At 41.4% G+C, this 17982-nt stretch overlaps 1 protein-coding gene across 4 annotated transcripts in view; it reads right to left on the reverse strand.

Moving 5' to 3' along the window:
- The window catches only part of kif2c (kinesin family member 2C), a 77784-nt gene that overhangs the window by 33155 nt on the left and 26647 nt on the right, over window positions 1-17982 (reverse strand). For 2 of the 4 annotated variants that reach the window (XM_085983144.1, XM_085983142.1), the window contains exons 5-11: window positions 15565-15594; window positions 13861-13968; window positions 12904-13001; window positions 11198-11296; window positions 10739-10793; window positions 3526-3688; window positions 1438-1528 (exon numbers count right to left, since the gene is read on the reverse strand). In XM_085983144.1, coding sequence (XP_085839270.1) covers window positions 1438-1528; window positions 3526-3688; window positions 10739-10793; window positions 11198-11296; window positions 12904-13001; window positions 13861-13968; window positions 15565-15594 — 644 coding nt within the window. The remainder of the gene's footprint in view (window positions 1-1437; window positions 1529-3525; window positions 3689-10738; window positions 10794-11197; window positions 11297-12903; window positions 13002-13860; window positions 13969-15564; window positions 15595-17982) is intronic. The other 2 variants (XM_085983145.1, XM_085983143.1) reach the window with 1 other exon arrangement.

Below are 17982 nucleotides of genomic sequence, written 5' to 3' on the forward strand. Positions count from 1 at the left end.
GTCTGCCTCCATTAGAAGGACATGCATGAGTATGCACAGCAAGCCCAATGGCAAGGGCTCCATCACAGAAGGGTGGGAAGCAAAAGATTTCCCTTTTTGAAACTGCTGAAAGGCAGCTTGCAGAATCTTTTCAGTTGCACAGCTCAGAAAAGCTTGTCCACAAACCACTTTTTGGTTTGCCAAGTCACGCAGGTAACTTGCCCTTCGTTTCAACAAGTCAGGAGGCAATTCTGAGACGGTAGCTTTTCCCCCTCATTATCCTGTTATTTACATATACAGGAAACTTTGTGCTTGCTGGCACCGAGCTGCTGCCGTACACTCCAGAGCTAATGTTGAAACATCCGTATGAATCAACAAACCCTGTTGCTTAGCAACAGCCTCTAAACAGTCGGCAAGCGTCTCCAGCTGAAGCTGTTGCTTAGCTACAGACGTTGCAGAGCTTGACTGTTCAAAAAAAAGCAAAGAAAAGAAACGAAAAGAATAAAAAACAGCTCCCGATTTTTGCCGGTGGCTCGAGCTTGCTGGAAAGTTCGCCTTCGGATAACAAAGTTTCCTGTATACAGCACTGGGGGCCAGCACATCATCTGCCAGCAGCCAATCTCATTGGCATTTACTGTGTATTTAGAACAGTTGTAACTCTGCCGTTTCTAGCTTATGTCCCAAATTCCAGTCCATCACTTTAGCCACGAAAAAACTCCGTGGCATTTCAGGCCCAATGTCCCAAAACAGTTCAAGAAGATGTAGATCATAATTCATTCTAGAATACAAGTAGCTTAGACCACATCTCAACATGGTTCATCCCTTTTCTTCCACCAAAAGGACAGGCCAAGCATCCTACTCAGACTCATAGCTCTAATCACTAACTGGTGGTATTAGAGTGTAAATAATGTTGTTTTCCTACTGAACTTGCTTAAAAAAATAGCAAAGTGTGGCAAAAACCAGAGGCACAAACTCACTCCAGATTGCAGCAAGTCAGTATATTTCTCTACAGTTAAAGCTGTAGCTTTCCACCCCGACAGTTGCTCCTGTTTTACAGTTCCATTTAGAGCAAGACTAAATTCTACCGGTGTTTAAACCACATGATATTTAGAAGATAAAAGCATGGTGAACATACAATAATTAAGTGTCAGTTGGAACTCATCTAAATTAAGGAAATGGCAAAAACAGTTTTAAAAGTTTGTTTAGTGTACGGTGGGCCTGGACTAGTACCCAAGAGTGGAAAAAGTGCATTGCCTTGATGCACACATCAATTAAGAGCAGAAACAATTTTGCTTGGATACAAATGTGAACAACTTTAATTCAGTTAATTTAAACTGTTTTAATTAAGCAATTTTAAGATAACATGGGAGGCTATGCACAAATTAACAGATCAAATGAAAATGATAAATTAAAAGGAATAGATGTTATAATAGATAAATTAAATACACAATAACTTACATGAGTTTTACCACTGCCTGTCTGTCCATAGGCAAAACAGGTAGCCATTCCCCTCTCAAAGATGGTTTGTACTAAAGGCTTTGCTGTGACTCTGAGATCAAAATTTAAAAATCATCACATAACTATGCAACATCCTCACATTAGCACACTAATCTGAAAAAAGATAGCAAAATAGGTTGTACCACCCTAAATTTTATATCACAGAAAAAGGCCATTCGGCCCAACCAGTCTATGTCAGCGCCCATGCTCCATGAGTCTCCCCCATACCACTTACTTCATCTCACCGTATCGACACATCCTTCTATTGGTTTCTCCCTTGTGTATTTATCCAACTCCCCCTTAGATGTATCTATGCTATTTGTCTCAACCACTCCATGTGGTAGCAAGTTCCACATTCTCACCACTTTCCTGAATTCCTTATTGGATTTATTAATGATAAGATTATATTTATGGACTCTCCCACCAGTGGAAGCATCTTTGCCACATCTAACCCCTTCATAATTTTAAAGACCGTTATCAGGACACCTCAGTCCTCCCTTTTCTAGAGAAAAGCCTGTTTAGTCTTTCCTGATAGTAAATCTTTTTTGCACTGAGGGTACAACTTTCTCCAATGCTTCTATGCACTTTTTGTAATGAGACTACTAGAACGGTGCACAGTACTCAAGTGTGGTCTAACCAAGGTTCTACACAAGTTTAGAATAATTTCTCTGCTTTTGATTTCTATTCCTTTAGAAATTAACCCCAGTGCATAGTTTACACTTTATGGCTTTTTTTAACCTGCATTGCTACATTTAATGATTTGTGTATCTGTACCCAGAGATTCCATTACACCCCTACCCCACTTGGACTCTATTTTCCAAGGAGTAGGTGGCCTCCTTATTCTTCCTACTAAAATGCACCACCTCAAATTTATTTCCTGCTTACTTAGGTCCCAAGTATAAATTTTATTTCTTCTGCAAGAAAGCTCATTTTGCCAGCTCAGTTTATAAAATGCTGCAATTACTTTCATTCAGAAACATTGATGTTTGGTTCTGATTTGGTAAAACAAAATAAAATAAAAAAAAAAGTGTAAGGTTTGATCAATTCCCATTTAATGATGGAGTCGAGATAGCACAAGAGCACGGATGGATAGGTTTGTAAAATGGATACCACTACAGTAAACTATCACGTAAAACACCAAGCATATTTGAGAAGTTTTTCCAGTCAAGCAACTGAGGTACAGGAAACTTTGTGCTATCCGGCACCAACGGGACCGAGCTGTTGCCGTCCCATCAAAACTGCCAGACAAACCAGCGCTAATGTTGAAACAGAGATTTTGAGCTCTGTATCTGGCAACAAACCCTGTTGCTTAGCAACAGCTTCGAAACAGTCGGCCGTACCTTGCAAGCATCTCTGTAGCTTAGCAACAGCTTCAGCGAGACCTTGCAGAGCCTGACTGGTGAAAAAAAGCAACGAAACTGCTCCTGATTTTTGCCGGTGGCTCAAGCATTCCGGACAGTTAACCTCTGGATAAACCAAAGTTTCCTGTAATTGCTTAAAGGGAGCTTCAACTTTAGATTTAGGAAGCACAAGTTAAAATGCAATTTGTGCAACATCAAAGTTTTAGCAACTCCAGTCCAAATGTTAAACTGGCACCTTTTATCACCACCTTATGCAATAACTTTAAAGGAATTGTCTGAAAGACATTATGTTGTTATAATTCTTTAATCCAAAAAACACCATTTTAACTTGGAAGATCACGTAAAATAATCTTGGTAAGGAGGGAAGATTTGGCAATAGGCCCATGAAACCAAGGTACAAAGTCTCAAATTTTAAAATGATATGATAACTCTGGTTTCATGGAATGCTAATTGATATGCCAGCTATTGCAGTGAATAATGAACAAGTTACCCCAGGGGGGGGGAAAAAGTCAGTGTAGAGGCCTTCATAGTTAAAGGCCCATTACCACCAAGTCTTTTCACAGCCTTACACATCTTAGGAAGAGAATAAAATCCAGCAGTCATTCTTGCCTCACTTGAGAACACCTCAAGGTGACATGACATTAGTAATATTCGAACAGTAACTCAAACAAATTTAAAATTTGAGTACCTGTATACTTCTTCATTGGTAACCAAATCATCGAAGGCATAGTCAAATCTGAAGGGTTGGTTATCCAGGTACTTGGTGAGATCAACCTTCATCTTTGGCTCATGTACCAAAACAACATGTTTGCTGGAAACTGTAACTACATCAATCTCTTTTCTCGTCTTTTCTGTGGAAGCCAAAGAACAGAATTAAGGCTGAACTTTAAAAGCTTCATTTAAGAAATCATATCCAGTTGCCTACCTACTTTTAAGGTTAGCTGATTTTTTAAAATTTTTTAAAAAAAAAGATAGAAGCATTGAAATTCGTTACTTTGATTGCACGGACTAGAATAGCCTACTAAAATTCTGCAGTATTTTGGGTATAGATCACGGTCAGTCAGATTAAAAAAAAAAAATTACTCCCTTTTCTTCCAAAGTATGCGCTACATACTATGGAACAAGGATATAAAACTTTTCAATCACAACCCATTAACTTTCCTTTTCTCAACTCTGCAAGATGTCTTGATCAGGTATTGTTCAGAGAAAAAGCCTTTTTACCCAATGTTGACATCTTACCCATGAATGTCATCAATAAAATATCAATCTACATTCATCACTTAAAAAGAAACATTTTCATGCCAGTTAGTCTCACCTTCTGATTCAGATGAAATGACTGATGCAATAGTACGCCCAATAAAATCACTGCACCATATGCTACTGGGAAATACAGGTGATTGGGCAGTAACAGTTGCATCCTGCACTGACATGAGATTAGCAATACTCCACTGTATGTTATAGTTTAATAAACAAATTCCATCAGTCTGCTCTCAATCATCACCAGCAAAGTGATGGATGGCGTCATCGACAGTGCCATCAAGCGGCACGTACTCACCAATAACCTGCTCACTGCTGCTCAATTTGGGTTCCGCCAGAACCACTTGGCTCCAGACCTCATTACAGCCTTGGTCCAAACATGGACAAACAAGTTGAATTCCAAGAGGTGAGGTGAGAGTGACTGCCCTTGACATCAAGGCAGCATTTGACTGAGTGTGGCATCAAGGAGCCCCAGTAAAAAACTGAAGTCAATGGGAAGGGGGGGGGGGGGGAAAACCCTGGAATGGGATGGGAAAGGATCTAGCCAGGGTTAAACGGAACCAAAGGCTGACAGGAAAAACTAACGGAACAATGGGTGATCTTTAAGGAGACGATGCTCAAAGTACAGGCCAGGTACATTCCAACAAGAGGGAAACATAGAAGATAGGAGCAGGAGTAGGCCATTCGGCCCCTCGAGCCTGTTCCGCCATTTAATGAGATCATGGCTGATCATCCAAATTCAGTACCCTGTCCCTGCTTTCTCCCCATATCCCTTGAGCCTTAAGAAATATATCTAACTCCTTGAATATATTTAATAAGTTGGCCTCAACTGCCTTCTATGGTAGAGAATTCCACAGGTTCACCACTCTCTGGGTGAAGAAATTCCTCTTCAATCAGTCCCAAATGGCTTACCCCTTATCCTTAGACTGTGACCTAGTTCTGGACTCCCCCACCATCAGGAACATCCTTCCTGCATCTAGTCCTGTTAGAATTTTATAAGTTTCAATGAGATCCCCTCTCATTCTTCTAAACTCTAGCAAATAGAAGCCTATTCGACCCAATCTTTCCTCATACGTCATTCCTGCCATCATAGGTATCAGTCTGGTGAATCTTCGCTACACTCCCTCCATGGCAAGAACATCCTTCCTCAGATAAGGCGACCAAAACTGCACATAATACTCAAGGTGTGGTCTCACCAAGGCCTTGTACAACTGCAGCAAGACATCCTTGCTCCTGTACTTGAATCCTCTTGCTATGGAGGGGGAGGGTGAACAGCCAGTTGTCGTGGTGCATATAGGTTAAAAAACAGGACGAGGTCTGAAAAGCTGAATATAGGGAGTTAGGAGGTAAATTAAAAAAAAAAAAAAAAAAATAGGGCCTCAAAAAAGGTAGTAATCTCAGGATTGCCACGTGCTAGTCAGAGTAGAAATAGAAGGATATGTCAGATGAATACGTGGCTAGAGGAATGGTGCAAGGGGGAGGGATTCAAAATTCCTGGGGACATTGGAACCGGTTCTGGGGGAGGTGGGACCAGTACAAACTGGACAGTTTGCACCTGGGCGGGACCAGAACCGCTGTCCTAAGGGGGAGTGTTTGCTAGTGCTGTTGGGGAGGGTTTAACTAAAATGGCAGTGGGTTGGGAACCTGTGCAAGGAGACAGAGGAAAGGGAAGCAAGGATAGAAACAAAAAAGACAGGAAGGAGAAAAGTAAGTGACAGTCAGAGAAATCAAGGGTGTAAATCAAACAGGGCCACAGTAAATAAGAATTCTAAATGGACTAAGTGTTAAAAAATCAAGCCTCAAGGCTGTGTGTCTTAATGCAAGGAACATTCGTAATAAGGTGGATGAATTAGCTGCGCAAAGATGTAAACGGATATGATATAATTGGGATTACAGAGACATGGCTTCAGGGTGACCAAGACTGGGAATTCAACATCCAGGGATATTCAATATTCAGGAAGGACAGGAAAAAAGGAAAAGGAGGTGGGGTAGCATTGCTGGCTAAAGAGGAGATTAACACAATAGTAAGGAAGGATATTAGCTCTGATGTGGCATCTGCTTGGGCAGAGCTGAGAAATACCAAGGGGCAGAAAACGTTAGTGGGAGTTGTATACCAGACCCCCAAACAGTAATGCAGAGGTTGGGGATGGCATTAAACGGGAAATTAAGGCACAGCAGTAATCATGGTATGAGGCACGAGTTGGCTAGGATGGATTGGGGAACATTACTTAAAGGGTTGACGGTGGCTAGGCAATGGCAAACATTTAAAGATCGCATGGATGAACTACAGAATTTGTTCATCCCGGTTTGGCATAAAAATAAAACAAAAAAAAAAAAGTGACTCAACCGCGGCTAACAAGGGAAATTAGGGATAGCATAAGATCCAAGGAGAGGACACATAATTTGGCCAGGAAAAGCAGTAAACCTGAGGATTGGGAGCAGTTTAGGATTCAGCAAAGGAGAACAAAGGGATTAATTAAGTGGGGGAAAATAGATTATGAGTGTAAGCTTGCCGAGAACATAAAACCTGACTGTAAAAGCTTCTGTAGATATGCGAAAAGAAAAAGATTGGTGAAGTCAAGCGTAGGTCCCTTGCAGTCAGAATCAGGGGAATTTATAATGGGGAACAAAGAAATGGCAGACCAATTAAATACATACTTTGGTTCTGTCTTCACAAAAGAAGGACACAAATAATCTCCAGAGATGTCAGGGAACATAGGGTCTAATGAGGGGGAGGAATTAAATGAAATCAGTATTTGTAGGGAAATGGTGTTAGGGAAATTGACGACATTGAAGGCCAATAGATCCCCAGGGCCTGATAATCTACATCCTAGGGTACTTAAGGAAGTAGCCCTAGAAATAGTAGATGCATTGCTGGCCATCTTCCAAAATTCTATAGACTCTGGAACAGTACCCATGGATTGGAGGATAGCTAATGTAACCCCACTATTAAAAAAAGGTGGTAGAGAAAAATAAACGCGGAATTACAGAAGCCTGACATCGGTAGTGGGGAAAATGCTAGAGTCCATTAAAAAAAGAGATGTAATAGCAGAGCACTTGGAAAACAGTGACAGGATCAGACAAAGTCAACATGGATTCACAAAAGGTAAATCATGCTTGACTAATCTACTGGAATTTTTTGAGGATGTAACTGGTAGAATAGATACGGAAGAACCAGTGGATGTGGTGTATTTGGACTTTCAGAAGGCTTTTGATAAGGTCCCGCATAAGAGATTAGCGTACAAAGTTAAAGCACATGGGATTGGGGGCAAGGTACTGTCTTGGATAGAGAACTGGTTGGCAAACAGGATAGATATAGATGAGGGAACTAGATGTAATTTCTCCAAGTTTGCAGACGACACAAAGCTGGGTGGGCGTGTGTGATGTGAGGAAGATCGAGAAACTCCAGTATGATTCGGACAGGTTGGGCAGATACATGGCAAATGCAGTATAGTGCACCTGCATGCTTACCTTCAGCGACTGGTGCACAAGGACACCCAGGTCTCATTGGGGAAAAAGGGACGTGCAATCTATTGCTGTTCAGATAATAATCTGTCTTCCTGTTTTTGCCACCAAAGTGGATAACTTCACATTTATCCACATTATACTGCATCGGCCAAATTCATACTGGAGTTTCTCTGCATCCTCCTCACAGCGCACACGCCCACCCAGTGGTTGAGGTGAATAGCATAGATGCATCCAAAAGGGAAGCTAGATAGGTACAGGAGGAAGAAAGGATTGAAGGATATGCTGATAGGGTGAGATGAAGCAAGATGGGAAGAGGCTCGTGTGAAACAAACACCAGCATGGACCCGTTGGGCCAAATGTTCCATTTCTGTGCTGTAAAATTCTATGTAATTCTAGATAATTGGAAGAAGCCATACTATGTTTACATAACACTGCAATATTTACCACATCCAAACAAACATAGGACCTTAAAAAGGTATGTCTGCCTGCACAGGTTAATACACAATATAGAAAATACATGAAAACTCAAGAAATAATCAAGTCATACTACATAGGGGTAAGTGTGGAAAACATAGGCAAGGTGCATCTTCATTGAAGATGGCTAATTTACCCACAGAAAAGATAGTGAACTTAACACATCACAGACTCATGACATTCAGGGTAGAGGTGAACACTTTGGCAAACTACAAGTTCTTAAACAATTTGATCTAGGTAATGCTGTAAAGGTATACAATGGTCTACAAATTCCTCGTTAGTTCGGCAGAGTAGTCCCTCATAAGTGCCATGGGTGGGTGACTGAAATCTGTATCTCAGCTGGACCTTACTTGAAATAAGCAAGGATTTCTGCGCAATTCTTTGGATGCTTAGTTTTCCACTGCTGAAACCATTACAAAGTGCCACAAGATATTACTCTGGTTCTTTAAAGTGCTTTAAAAATAATGTTTATGGGATGCGGGCGTCGCTGGCAAGGCCAGCATTTATTGCCCATCCCTAATTGCCCTTAAGGTGGTGGCGAGCCACCTTCTTGAACCGCTGCAGTCAGTGTGGTGAAGGTACTCCCACGCTGCTGTTAGGGAGGGAGTTCGACCCAGCGACGATGAAGGATCGGCGATATACTTCTAAGTCAGGATGGTGCGTGACTTGGAGGTGGTGGTGTCCCCATGCACCTGCTGCCCTTGTCCTTCTCTGTGGAAGAGGTCGCAGGTTTGGGAGTTGCTGCAGTGCATCTTGTAGAGGGTAAACACTGCAGCCACGATACGCCAGTGGCAGGGAGTGACTGTTTAAGGTGGTGGATGGGTGCCAATCAAGCGGGCTGCTTTGTCTTAAATGGTGTTGAGCTTCTTGAGTGTTGTTGGAGCTGCACTCATCCAGGCAAGTGGAGAGTATTCCATCACACTCCTTGTGCCTTGTAGATGGTGGAAAGGCTTTGGGGAGTCAGGAGGTGAAACACTCGCTGCAGAATACCCAGCCTCTGACCTGCTCTTGTTACCACAGTATTTATGTGGCTGGTCTAGTTAAGTTTTTGGTCAATGGTGACCCCCCCAGGATGTTGATGGTGGGGGATTTGGCAATGGTAATACCGTTGAATGTCAAGGGGAGGTGGTTAGACTCTCGCATGTTGGAGATAGTCATTGCCCGGCACTTGTGGTGCGAATGTTACCTGCCACTAATCAGCCCAAGCCGAACGCCATCCAAGTCTTGTTGCATGTGGGCATGGGCTGCTTCATTATCTGAGGAGTTGTGAATGGCACTGAACACTGCAGTCATCAGCGAACATCCCGATTTCTGACCTTATGTTGGAAGGAAGGTCATTGATAAAGCAGCTGAAGATGGTTGGGGCTAGGACACTGCCTTGAGGAACTCCTGCAGTGATGTCCTGAGGCTGTGATGATTGACCTTCAAACCACCACAACCATTACCCGGAGGTAATGGCTGGTTCCATTACCTCAGGGCTCTGAGCAGTGACAAGCAGCACAGAATTTTACATGCCAGAGCGACCAAGCTAGTGCATCATAATCCAGTGTCTTGAAGGGAGCAATGTTAACTGCCTGCTCATACTTGAAGCAATACTTCAAAAAAATCACTAATCTCCACATGCTGAAACAATGGGCCAAATCTTGCTGGAGTGGCACATCTCGTGGCGTGCACCGTTAGTTAGACTTTTTCCCGGCACCCTTTAGCTCAAATATAATTTGCTGGAAGTGCAAGCTGATAATGGGGCAACAAGGCATCTGGGACCTTAGTGAGCAACGAGACCAACAGTCTATCTTGTTAACTTAGGATCAAGAAAGAAACAGGAAATAGGGCGAATTAGAGTCAAATTGGGCACGAAAAAGAGAAATAAATTGGGGAAAGAAAGATTGGATTGAGAGAGGAAAAAAAGACAAGAAAATAAATTTTAAAATCTCATCTGCATGCAGTAAGTTCTTTGTAATGAGACTCAACAGGTTAAATAGTTCCCTTTCTGGACCCCAAGAGGTTGATTGGCATTGCAATCATCACGTTGTTGAAAGGGTTGCTCCGTTATGTATGATCCAACTTTCTGCTGCAAGTTTAATGGGCAATTAATGTGCAAATTCAGCAAGTTCTTAAAAATAGCGGGAAGGCTAAGGGCGAGATGCCGCCTGTGCTAGGCAAATAGCAGAGCGGTGTAAATTGACCATCAAGTTATGGAGATTTGCAACTCATGCTGCATCTCTTCTTCCCCTGAACTTGCTGGCCGATTTGGCATTAATAATGGCATGAGTTGTGAACTCGCTGTCATTTTACCAGGATGATTTGGCCCAATCAGACCACTTCAGAGTGACAATCCACCCCTGGAGTAGATTCATGATCATCTAGTTCCTGGTAGCTGTTGGCCAGTCAAGGAGATTAGTGTTGAAATCACAAATCTCAACCTTAAATCTGCCTGAAACTCACATTATACAATTTCTTAATGAAAGTGGATAAAACATACTGCAGATTGTCATTTTGGTTTCTGCCTATGACTATAGATTGCCGATAGAGCCACATAGGGTAGAAACTGGTCTTAATTCCACTCCTGCCCTACGCCATGTAAAAAAGCTAAGAACTGACTATAAATTAAGTACTTCAAGCCCCACAGGCTTAGCACAATGCCGCAAAGGTGCAAGAAAATGCTATTATCCAGCAGTTAGAATGTCGGTCATTGAACACACCTCTTTTGCTGAGTGGCCGTTTCCGGACGCAGGCACAGATTTTGTGCAGCTCAATCTGAAAGAATTGAAAGGTAATGTAATGATAAAATTACTCCACTTAAGATGGTACAACAAAATCTTGGTTATTGTAATGTTATTTCCATTATTTATCTTAGTGAAATTTCCACTTCTGGAATGGAGCCAAATCACCCATCCCCAATGTGAATCCAAGTATAACGAAGCAGTGCAGCTGTCTGCACAATGTAACGTTTTGCACTTGGGTGCACAGCTCCTTAAAAGGGGCTTCACACCCAAAAAAACACAAGAGGGAACATTGCTCCCATCCCTATTTGAATAGGCTTCATTCATTAAGACTTAACTGCCAAAGTGTACTATATTTGACTATTAGTCCCAGGAGGTGGGAAAGCAGCACTTCTCCCCTCCAGAGCACAATGTGAATAATGCAAAATTACTACTCACAGGATCTGCAGTAGAGATAGGATGATAACAGTCTAAAGTAGCTCTGAATTCTGCAATCATCTTCATGAATTCCCAATTTGGATTGCTGGTGTCATATTCCTGCAATAATTTACAAACACTACTTAATCTTAAGCTGTGAAAAATGTTTTATAAAAATCTGTTTGTAACCAAACCTAGACTGAAATTACCATTTAAACAGTGTGCAAATATTAAGTGGTGAAGTGAAGGAGCAGGAAAATATTTTTAAAAAAAAATGACTGAACCAGTGTTAGGACAGAGGCATAAATTCACAGGAAACTTTTGTTACAAAGAGAATGGCTTCCAAGATCATCTGGTAGCTAATGTTGACCACCTTGAGAACATTAGAAACCAGCTTTGTATGCGTCATTTCATGCTTGAAGTCAAAACTTGCTAAGGTGCTGTTTTAGCCCAGTCACACATTAGGGCTGGTGAAACTCCAGAATCTCTAGCAGTGGCCCACTGGCTGCATAGGCGAAGGACCAAGATTGCCCGACCTTGTTGTGTATGTAACCGTTTACCTTTAAGGGAACTATAGAATGTAACCGTTCGCCTTTAAGAGCACTACTTTAGGGTGGCACTATTTGTTGGCTCATGTATACTGTAATACCGATAGTGACCACACCAGTATATAAGGGGGGTGATACGTTAACTAGGGCAGAATCGCCCGAACCTCTGAATAGTAAAGACCTGTTTTATTTTGTTAATCGTGGAGTCTGTGTATTATTTACAATACAACCCACAGACTTAACAGACCTGATTGAGGGACGATATTCAGATTAGAATTAAGAGAGTCTGAATATTGTCTTCACAACTTTTCCACCTAGAAGAACAAGGGCAGCAGGCGCATGGGACCACCACCACCTCCATGTTCCCCTCAAAGTCACACATCATCCTGACTTAGAAGTACATCGCTGATCCTTCATAGTCACTGGCTCAAAATCCTGGAACTCCCAACCCAACAGCACTGTGGGAGTACCTTCAACACACAGACTGCAGCGGTTCAAGAAGGCAGCTCACCACCACCTGCGAGGGCAATTAGGGATGGGCAATAAATGCTGGCCTTGCCAGCGACACCCACATCCCATAAAACAAATTAAAAAAAAAAAAAAAAAAGTGTTATGCATGGATTAGATTTTAGAACTAGGAAGGAGGTGGAAAAAGTAGGAAGGGGGAGGGGGGTCTAAAAAAAGGCACCAAACCAAGAACAATTTCCTGATACAGGACTGGCTGCAGCACAAGATGAATCATGAAAAATTCACTTGAGTAGTCAACTGGAATACTGTGCAGCCCGTGTACTGCTCTAAATATGGAGGACAAGAAAAAAAAAGCCACACGCTGAGAACTGGATATCACAGTGCTAGATGAAAAAAAACTCTCCCAACTGATAATAGGCAAACACATGTCCAACACACCCTTTTGCCATTAAAAAAAATATTTTTTCACTTCTGGAATACAAAAAAAAGGTGCAATGTTGGCTTAAGTTTGAGTTTTAAAATTTCACATGGATGCCTGCCACCCAAACAAAATTAACATTTGAATTACTAACTGATCCTTTGTTTTTATTTCTTGTTTTTCTAAAAAAAAATGAAATGTAAAAAACAGCGTGTTATACTTTATACTCCACCCAAAATGGCATTTATTCAACTTGCACCATGCCTGGATTTATTGTGTGAATGGGTTCCTACCTGCATACGCTTTTCTCGTATTTCCTGTAGCTGATTTCGCCTATCTTCACGCTGTTTCTTCAGCTTATCAGTTTCTCTTACACAGATTGACTTTCTTCCTGCAAGGCAATTCAAAAGTCTGTGCACTGCTAGACGATAAGTTACCAGTAACCTGAGCCGGTAGAAATAAACGCTCAGTTGACATTAGCAACACGCTTTTACCAACACCACTGATCCCACGCAAACCTCACTTTTCCAAGTGTGGAAGTTACATATACAGTCCCTCCCATCTCCATCCTGTTCACATGCCTCTTGAAATTACAAGGAATTTATTTATCCTGCACAGTTGTTCCAACAGAACTCTGCTTAAAATTTCAGGACACCAGCTGGGTTTTATATGTATTATTGCATTTATTGTAGAAAGCAATACTGTAGAAATGCCATTATGCTCGAGGGATGGAACACAGTGGTTTTATTGCAAGAATTGGTCAGGACCCAAACGTAATTCTGTACAACAAAAATGTGTACCATTAAGTAACCTAATCCTCCACCCCCCCACCCCTCTCCTCCCCCCAGCCATCTTTTGGGATCACTTCGCTAGCTTAATGCCACTATACAAGCACTGCCCCATCACCATATTAAAACAATGTCAGTGCCATGGCCAAGACTGATCTACCACCTATTCCTTTGGCTACAGCATATTCAGGACCCAGGAAAACCACAAGGGTAAGCAGTTTTTTCTTAAATATACAACAGAACTTACTGGGAGAAATAAATACAATTTGTTCAAAAGAAGCAGAAAATTTATCCAAATGGTCACAATCTAAAAGGCTACAAATATGGCAGGCATTTTCAGCTCAGGACAGATAAAGTACCCTATTCAAGATCAATACAAGCCAATGGAATGGGGGGGCTCGAGTATTACAACAATCCTTTAGCGTGCATTTTAAAATGCCATGTCTACGACGTGCCTTTTACCTGCAGAAATGTTCTTGTAATTTATAGGTTCTACTTCAGTTGGTCTTGAATTGGGCACAATCTGCACCTCCAACGTGGCTTGTGTTCTTGAACGAGTAGCGCGTGGTACTTTTAAGAAAGTGGATAAAATGTTAAAATTCCCATCTTCTTGTTACCCTTCTGTAAAATTTTTAAATCATACAAAATCAAATAACCCAGTGACTACTCACATTTACCCTATACTGAACAAGCAGCATGCAACATACAGGTGTTTTGACAAAGGTCAACCCAAGTTACCACCAGATTACAGGGGCATTGACAGTGTAATTTTCTGGCAAAATTTGAACTTCAACTGCATTAAAAAAAAATTCTAACCAAGGATTTCTTTTATAAAAAAAAAAAAAAAAATCTTTCCTTGAGACACTAATATCTTTTCAAATGTTTTTTGTTGGGTATACAGAGGACTAAAAAATGATTAAAGATGCAACTGCAACAATTTTAAGACTGTAGCAATTCTTTACATTGTAGTTATGTAGTTCAAGTAAAAAAAAGACTACAAATGCTGAAAATCTGGAACAAAATAGAAAATGCACATGTTAGTCAACATCTGTAATGAGAAAGGATAGGCAAGTTTATTTAGTGGAGTACCTCTTCTACTTGAAGAAAAATATTTGAGCCAAATCCCATTTTATTCCTAAAGGGAGCACCTGCACCCACAAGGACAAGTGATCTGTTCCCAGCAACACCCCCACTCATCAATGCCACTGTAAGCTGGCCACCATTATTATGGGGAAATTTGTGCTCTTTATTCCTACCACCTGATCACCCCACATTAACAAGAGATTCAACCAGTGTCCCAACATTGTAGTGAAGCAAGTTGCTGAAACAATGAAGTGGGCTAAAAACATAGAACTTTTAATGAGGCTTGGAGATACTGGCGTTGCATTCCTAGTGGGTGGTTACAGCTCCATCTCTCGACAGTTAGCCAAGAGCGGCATTAACTATAGCTAAAGGAACCAGCTACCTCCATAGGTTCTTTACCTTGGGAAGTAGAAGCAGAGAAACGAGGAGGAAAATGTTACTCTCGGTTCTCAGGGACTGGCTGGTGCACTAGATTTAGAACAGTACCTTTCACCACAGTCCAGACCAATGATGAAATCTACTGTCTACCAGATGCAAATAAAGTCAGTCTTCCAAACTAGCACGAGGACAGAAGCCCCTTGAAACAGCCAGATACAGAAAATTCTCATTTAAACGGCACCTAAATATCCGGAATTCTCTATTAACCGGCAAAATTCATACTCCGAAAACAACACCTCAATAACTGGAAATGTTGCCGAGTCAGAGTCTCCCGCAGTGACCGAGTTAGTCAGTGGGGGTAGTTCTCCAAACTGCCACTACTCGGCTTCTTGGCGCTGTCGGAAGTCCAATTACTGTATACTGCACATTTCTTGATTTTTTAAAATTGTTTGTTAAAAATAGCCTTGGTAGATAACCCTCTCCATCATCCGGAATTTTTAATCAACCGGCACCATCCCAGTCACCGAAGAGTTTCCTGTACATCAAATCTGCTCAGAATCAGAAGTACTTTTATGTCTATCCAATATAACTAGATTTTAAAAGCAAACAATAGTTCAAAAATGCAAGCTACACAGTGAGAGAGAGATCTGGATGCAGATTAAGAGACCAAATACCATTTAGTAAACGGTGACAGAGTAACATTACCTGCAAAGTCATCAGACTGAAGTATAGGTTCTGGAATATTAGTGTCAAATAAAAAAAGATAAAACACGCTCCACTAGATTCCATACAACAAGAATTCACCGCCTTTCTCTCGCCCTTCCCCAAACCCAGTTTGCCTGTAGACAAATGGTCAGTTGGATTTCAATTTTTATTTTCATGTGGGATGTAGCTTTCTTTAGGAAACTTCAAACATTTGAAGTTGCTCCATATGCAACAATATAGTCAATTTAATAGCACAGTAAAAGGTCCAATCAAATCACAACTCATCTTTTTTACAGCCTGCAAGATAGGAGATTAAAAATTCAGAATCTAAATTTCAAAAGCTACTGCTGCGACCTGGCAGGATAGCAGAAATGAAAAATTCCAGCAATAACAGTTTGAAAGTTCTTGAGAACTGGGGACCTTTTGGATTGAGTGTACAATCCACTTCAAAGAAAACCTTTCCAATCATACCACACCAATATGGAAACACCCTCATGCTCAAGTTACAGATCCGGAGACTGGAATTTTATAGCAGTCAACTAGACACAGAGAGCTGTCCAGGCTAAATGATATATTACCACCTTTAGCAATTCTAAATTGGCTACTGGATCTGGTCCATTTATTGGAAGTCTTTGCTACCTGAACATTTTCTTCCTGTGGCCAGCCCTTCTGGAGGTCATCAAACTCCATGCAAAGATATAGTTTCCATAGATATCAGACAAACCCCATGTATATTGCTAAAATTGCTATTATTTGTGAAACCTGGACTTCAAATGTCAGCAGGTTATTCAATTACTGGGGAAAGAAAAAAGGGGCAAGACGTCATAGCGGAGCCTAATCTGATTGTCCACCTGGCAAACCATATGCACAACTCTTCACAGAATTGGAAGGAAGGAGGAAAAATTAAAATTTAAAAAAAAATTTAAAAAATCAAAAATCACATCCAAGAGCTTAGTGTTTGCTGACAGGTACTCACTGATCCATCGAGGAAGTTCCAACCAACACTAAACATGCATTTCCTTCTTTTTACAAAAAAAGGTTAATTTGGTAAAAAATTCAAATCACCTTTGCTGGGAGGGTGACTTTTTCTCTCCAAAAGCCCCAAAACACAGCAATAAGTATTTCCTTCCCAACAGACCTGGGTTTTAGGGTTGGGGTATTAGACCCTCCATTGTCCACAGGCTAGAAGATTTTGCACTTTTCCAAATATTTCTTTGACAGAGCAGTGCTAATTGGTCCAAGACACTGCAGCTTGGAGTTGGTTTTTGTTGAACCCAAACAATAGCAGCCAATTAATTGTTCTGAAGAGTGGCCTTGTGGAATTCAACGGAGTTTCTTCACCTCGTCCCCTTTCTCAGGCTTCCAGTTTTAAGGACAGGCTTCCCATCAGGTTCTCTTTTTAGACAGGTAATTTTTCCCACCATGTTTTCATTTCCCCCCCACCTTACCCCTCCCCAGCCTCCCATGTTAATATAGGCAATTTTCTCCACAAGCCCCACTTCTCCATATTTAGAGGGCTGGTAAATAGCATCTCCATACAGACTAGTTTTAGTTAAAACCACCCAGAAAGCTCCTACAGTTAGCCATCTAATTGTCCATTCTAAGAAATTGCACCTCTAATAGACTACTGTGAGGAGAAATTCCCAAACACTCCTAAACGTGTGGGTTTTTTTAGTTTTAAACCAGTGTCCGGACGTGCCTCAGCTAAAATACCAAAAGCATCTCAAGTCTGCCTTCACTTCTGACAAGGAGTGGTCTTCTCTGAACTGCCCCCAGAACTTATGGTCTCAGTGAGCAGAACCTGGGTACAGTATAGAAAACATAGAAGATAGGAGTAGGCCATTCGGCCCCTCGAGCCCGCTCCGCCATTTATCATGGCTGATAATCCAAATTCAGTACCCCTGTCCCCTGCTTTCTCCCCATATCCCTTTAGCTTTAAGAAAATACATCCAACTCCTTCTTGAATATATTTTAATGATGAATTGGCCTCAACTGCCCCTGTGTGGCAGAGAATTCCCACAGGTTTCACCACTCTCCAGGTGAAGAAAAATGCCTCCTCATCTCAGTCTTAAATGGTTTTACCCCATATCCTTAGACTGTGGACCCCTGGTTCTGGACTCCCCCGCCATCGGGAACATCCTTCCTGCATCAGTCTGTCTAGTCCCGTTAGAATTTTGTAAGTTTTCAATGAGATCCCCTCTCATTCTTCTAAACTCTAGCGAATAGAAGCCACATCCCTTTTTTCCCCCCCAATCTATTGCCGTTCAGATAATAATCTGTCTTCCCTGTTTTTTGCCACCAAAAGTGGATAACCTCGCATTTATCCACATTATACTGCATTTGCCATGTAATCTGCCCAATCACCCAACCTGTCCAAAATCATACTGGAGTTTTCTCGGCATCCTCCTCACAGCAACA

Source organism: Somniosus microcephalus, chromosome 3 (genome assembly GCF_052327205.1).
Source record: "Somniosus microcephalus isolate GS21.2 chromosome 3, FLI_Smic_1.0, whole genome shotgun sequence".
NCBI lineage: Eukaryota > Metazoa > Chordata > Chondrichthyes > Squaliformes > Somniosidae > Somniosus > Somniosus microcephalus.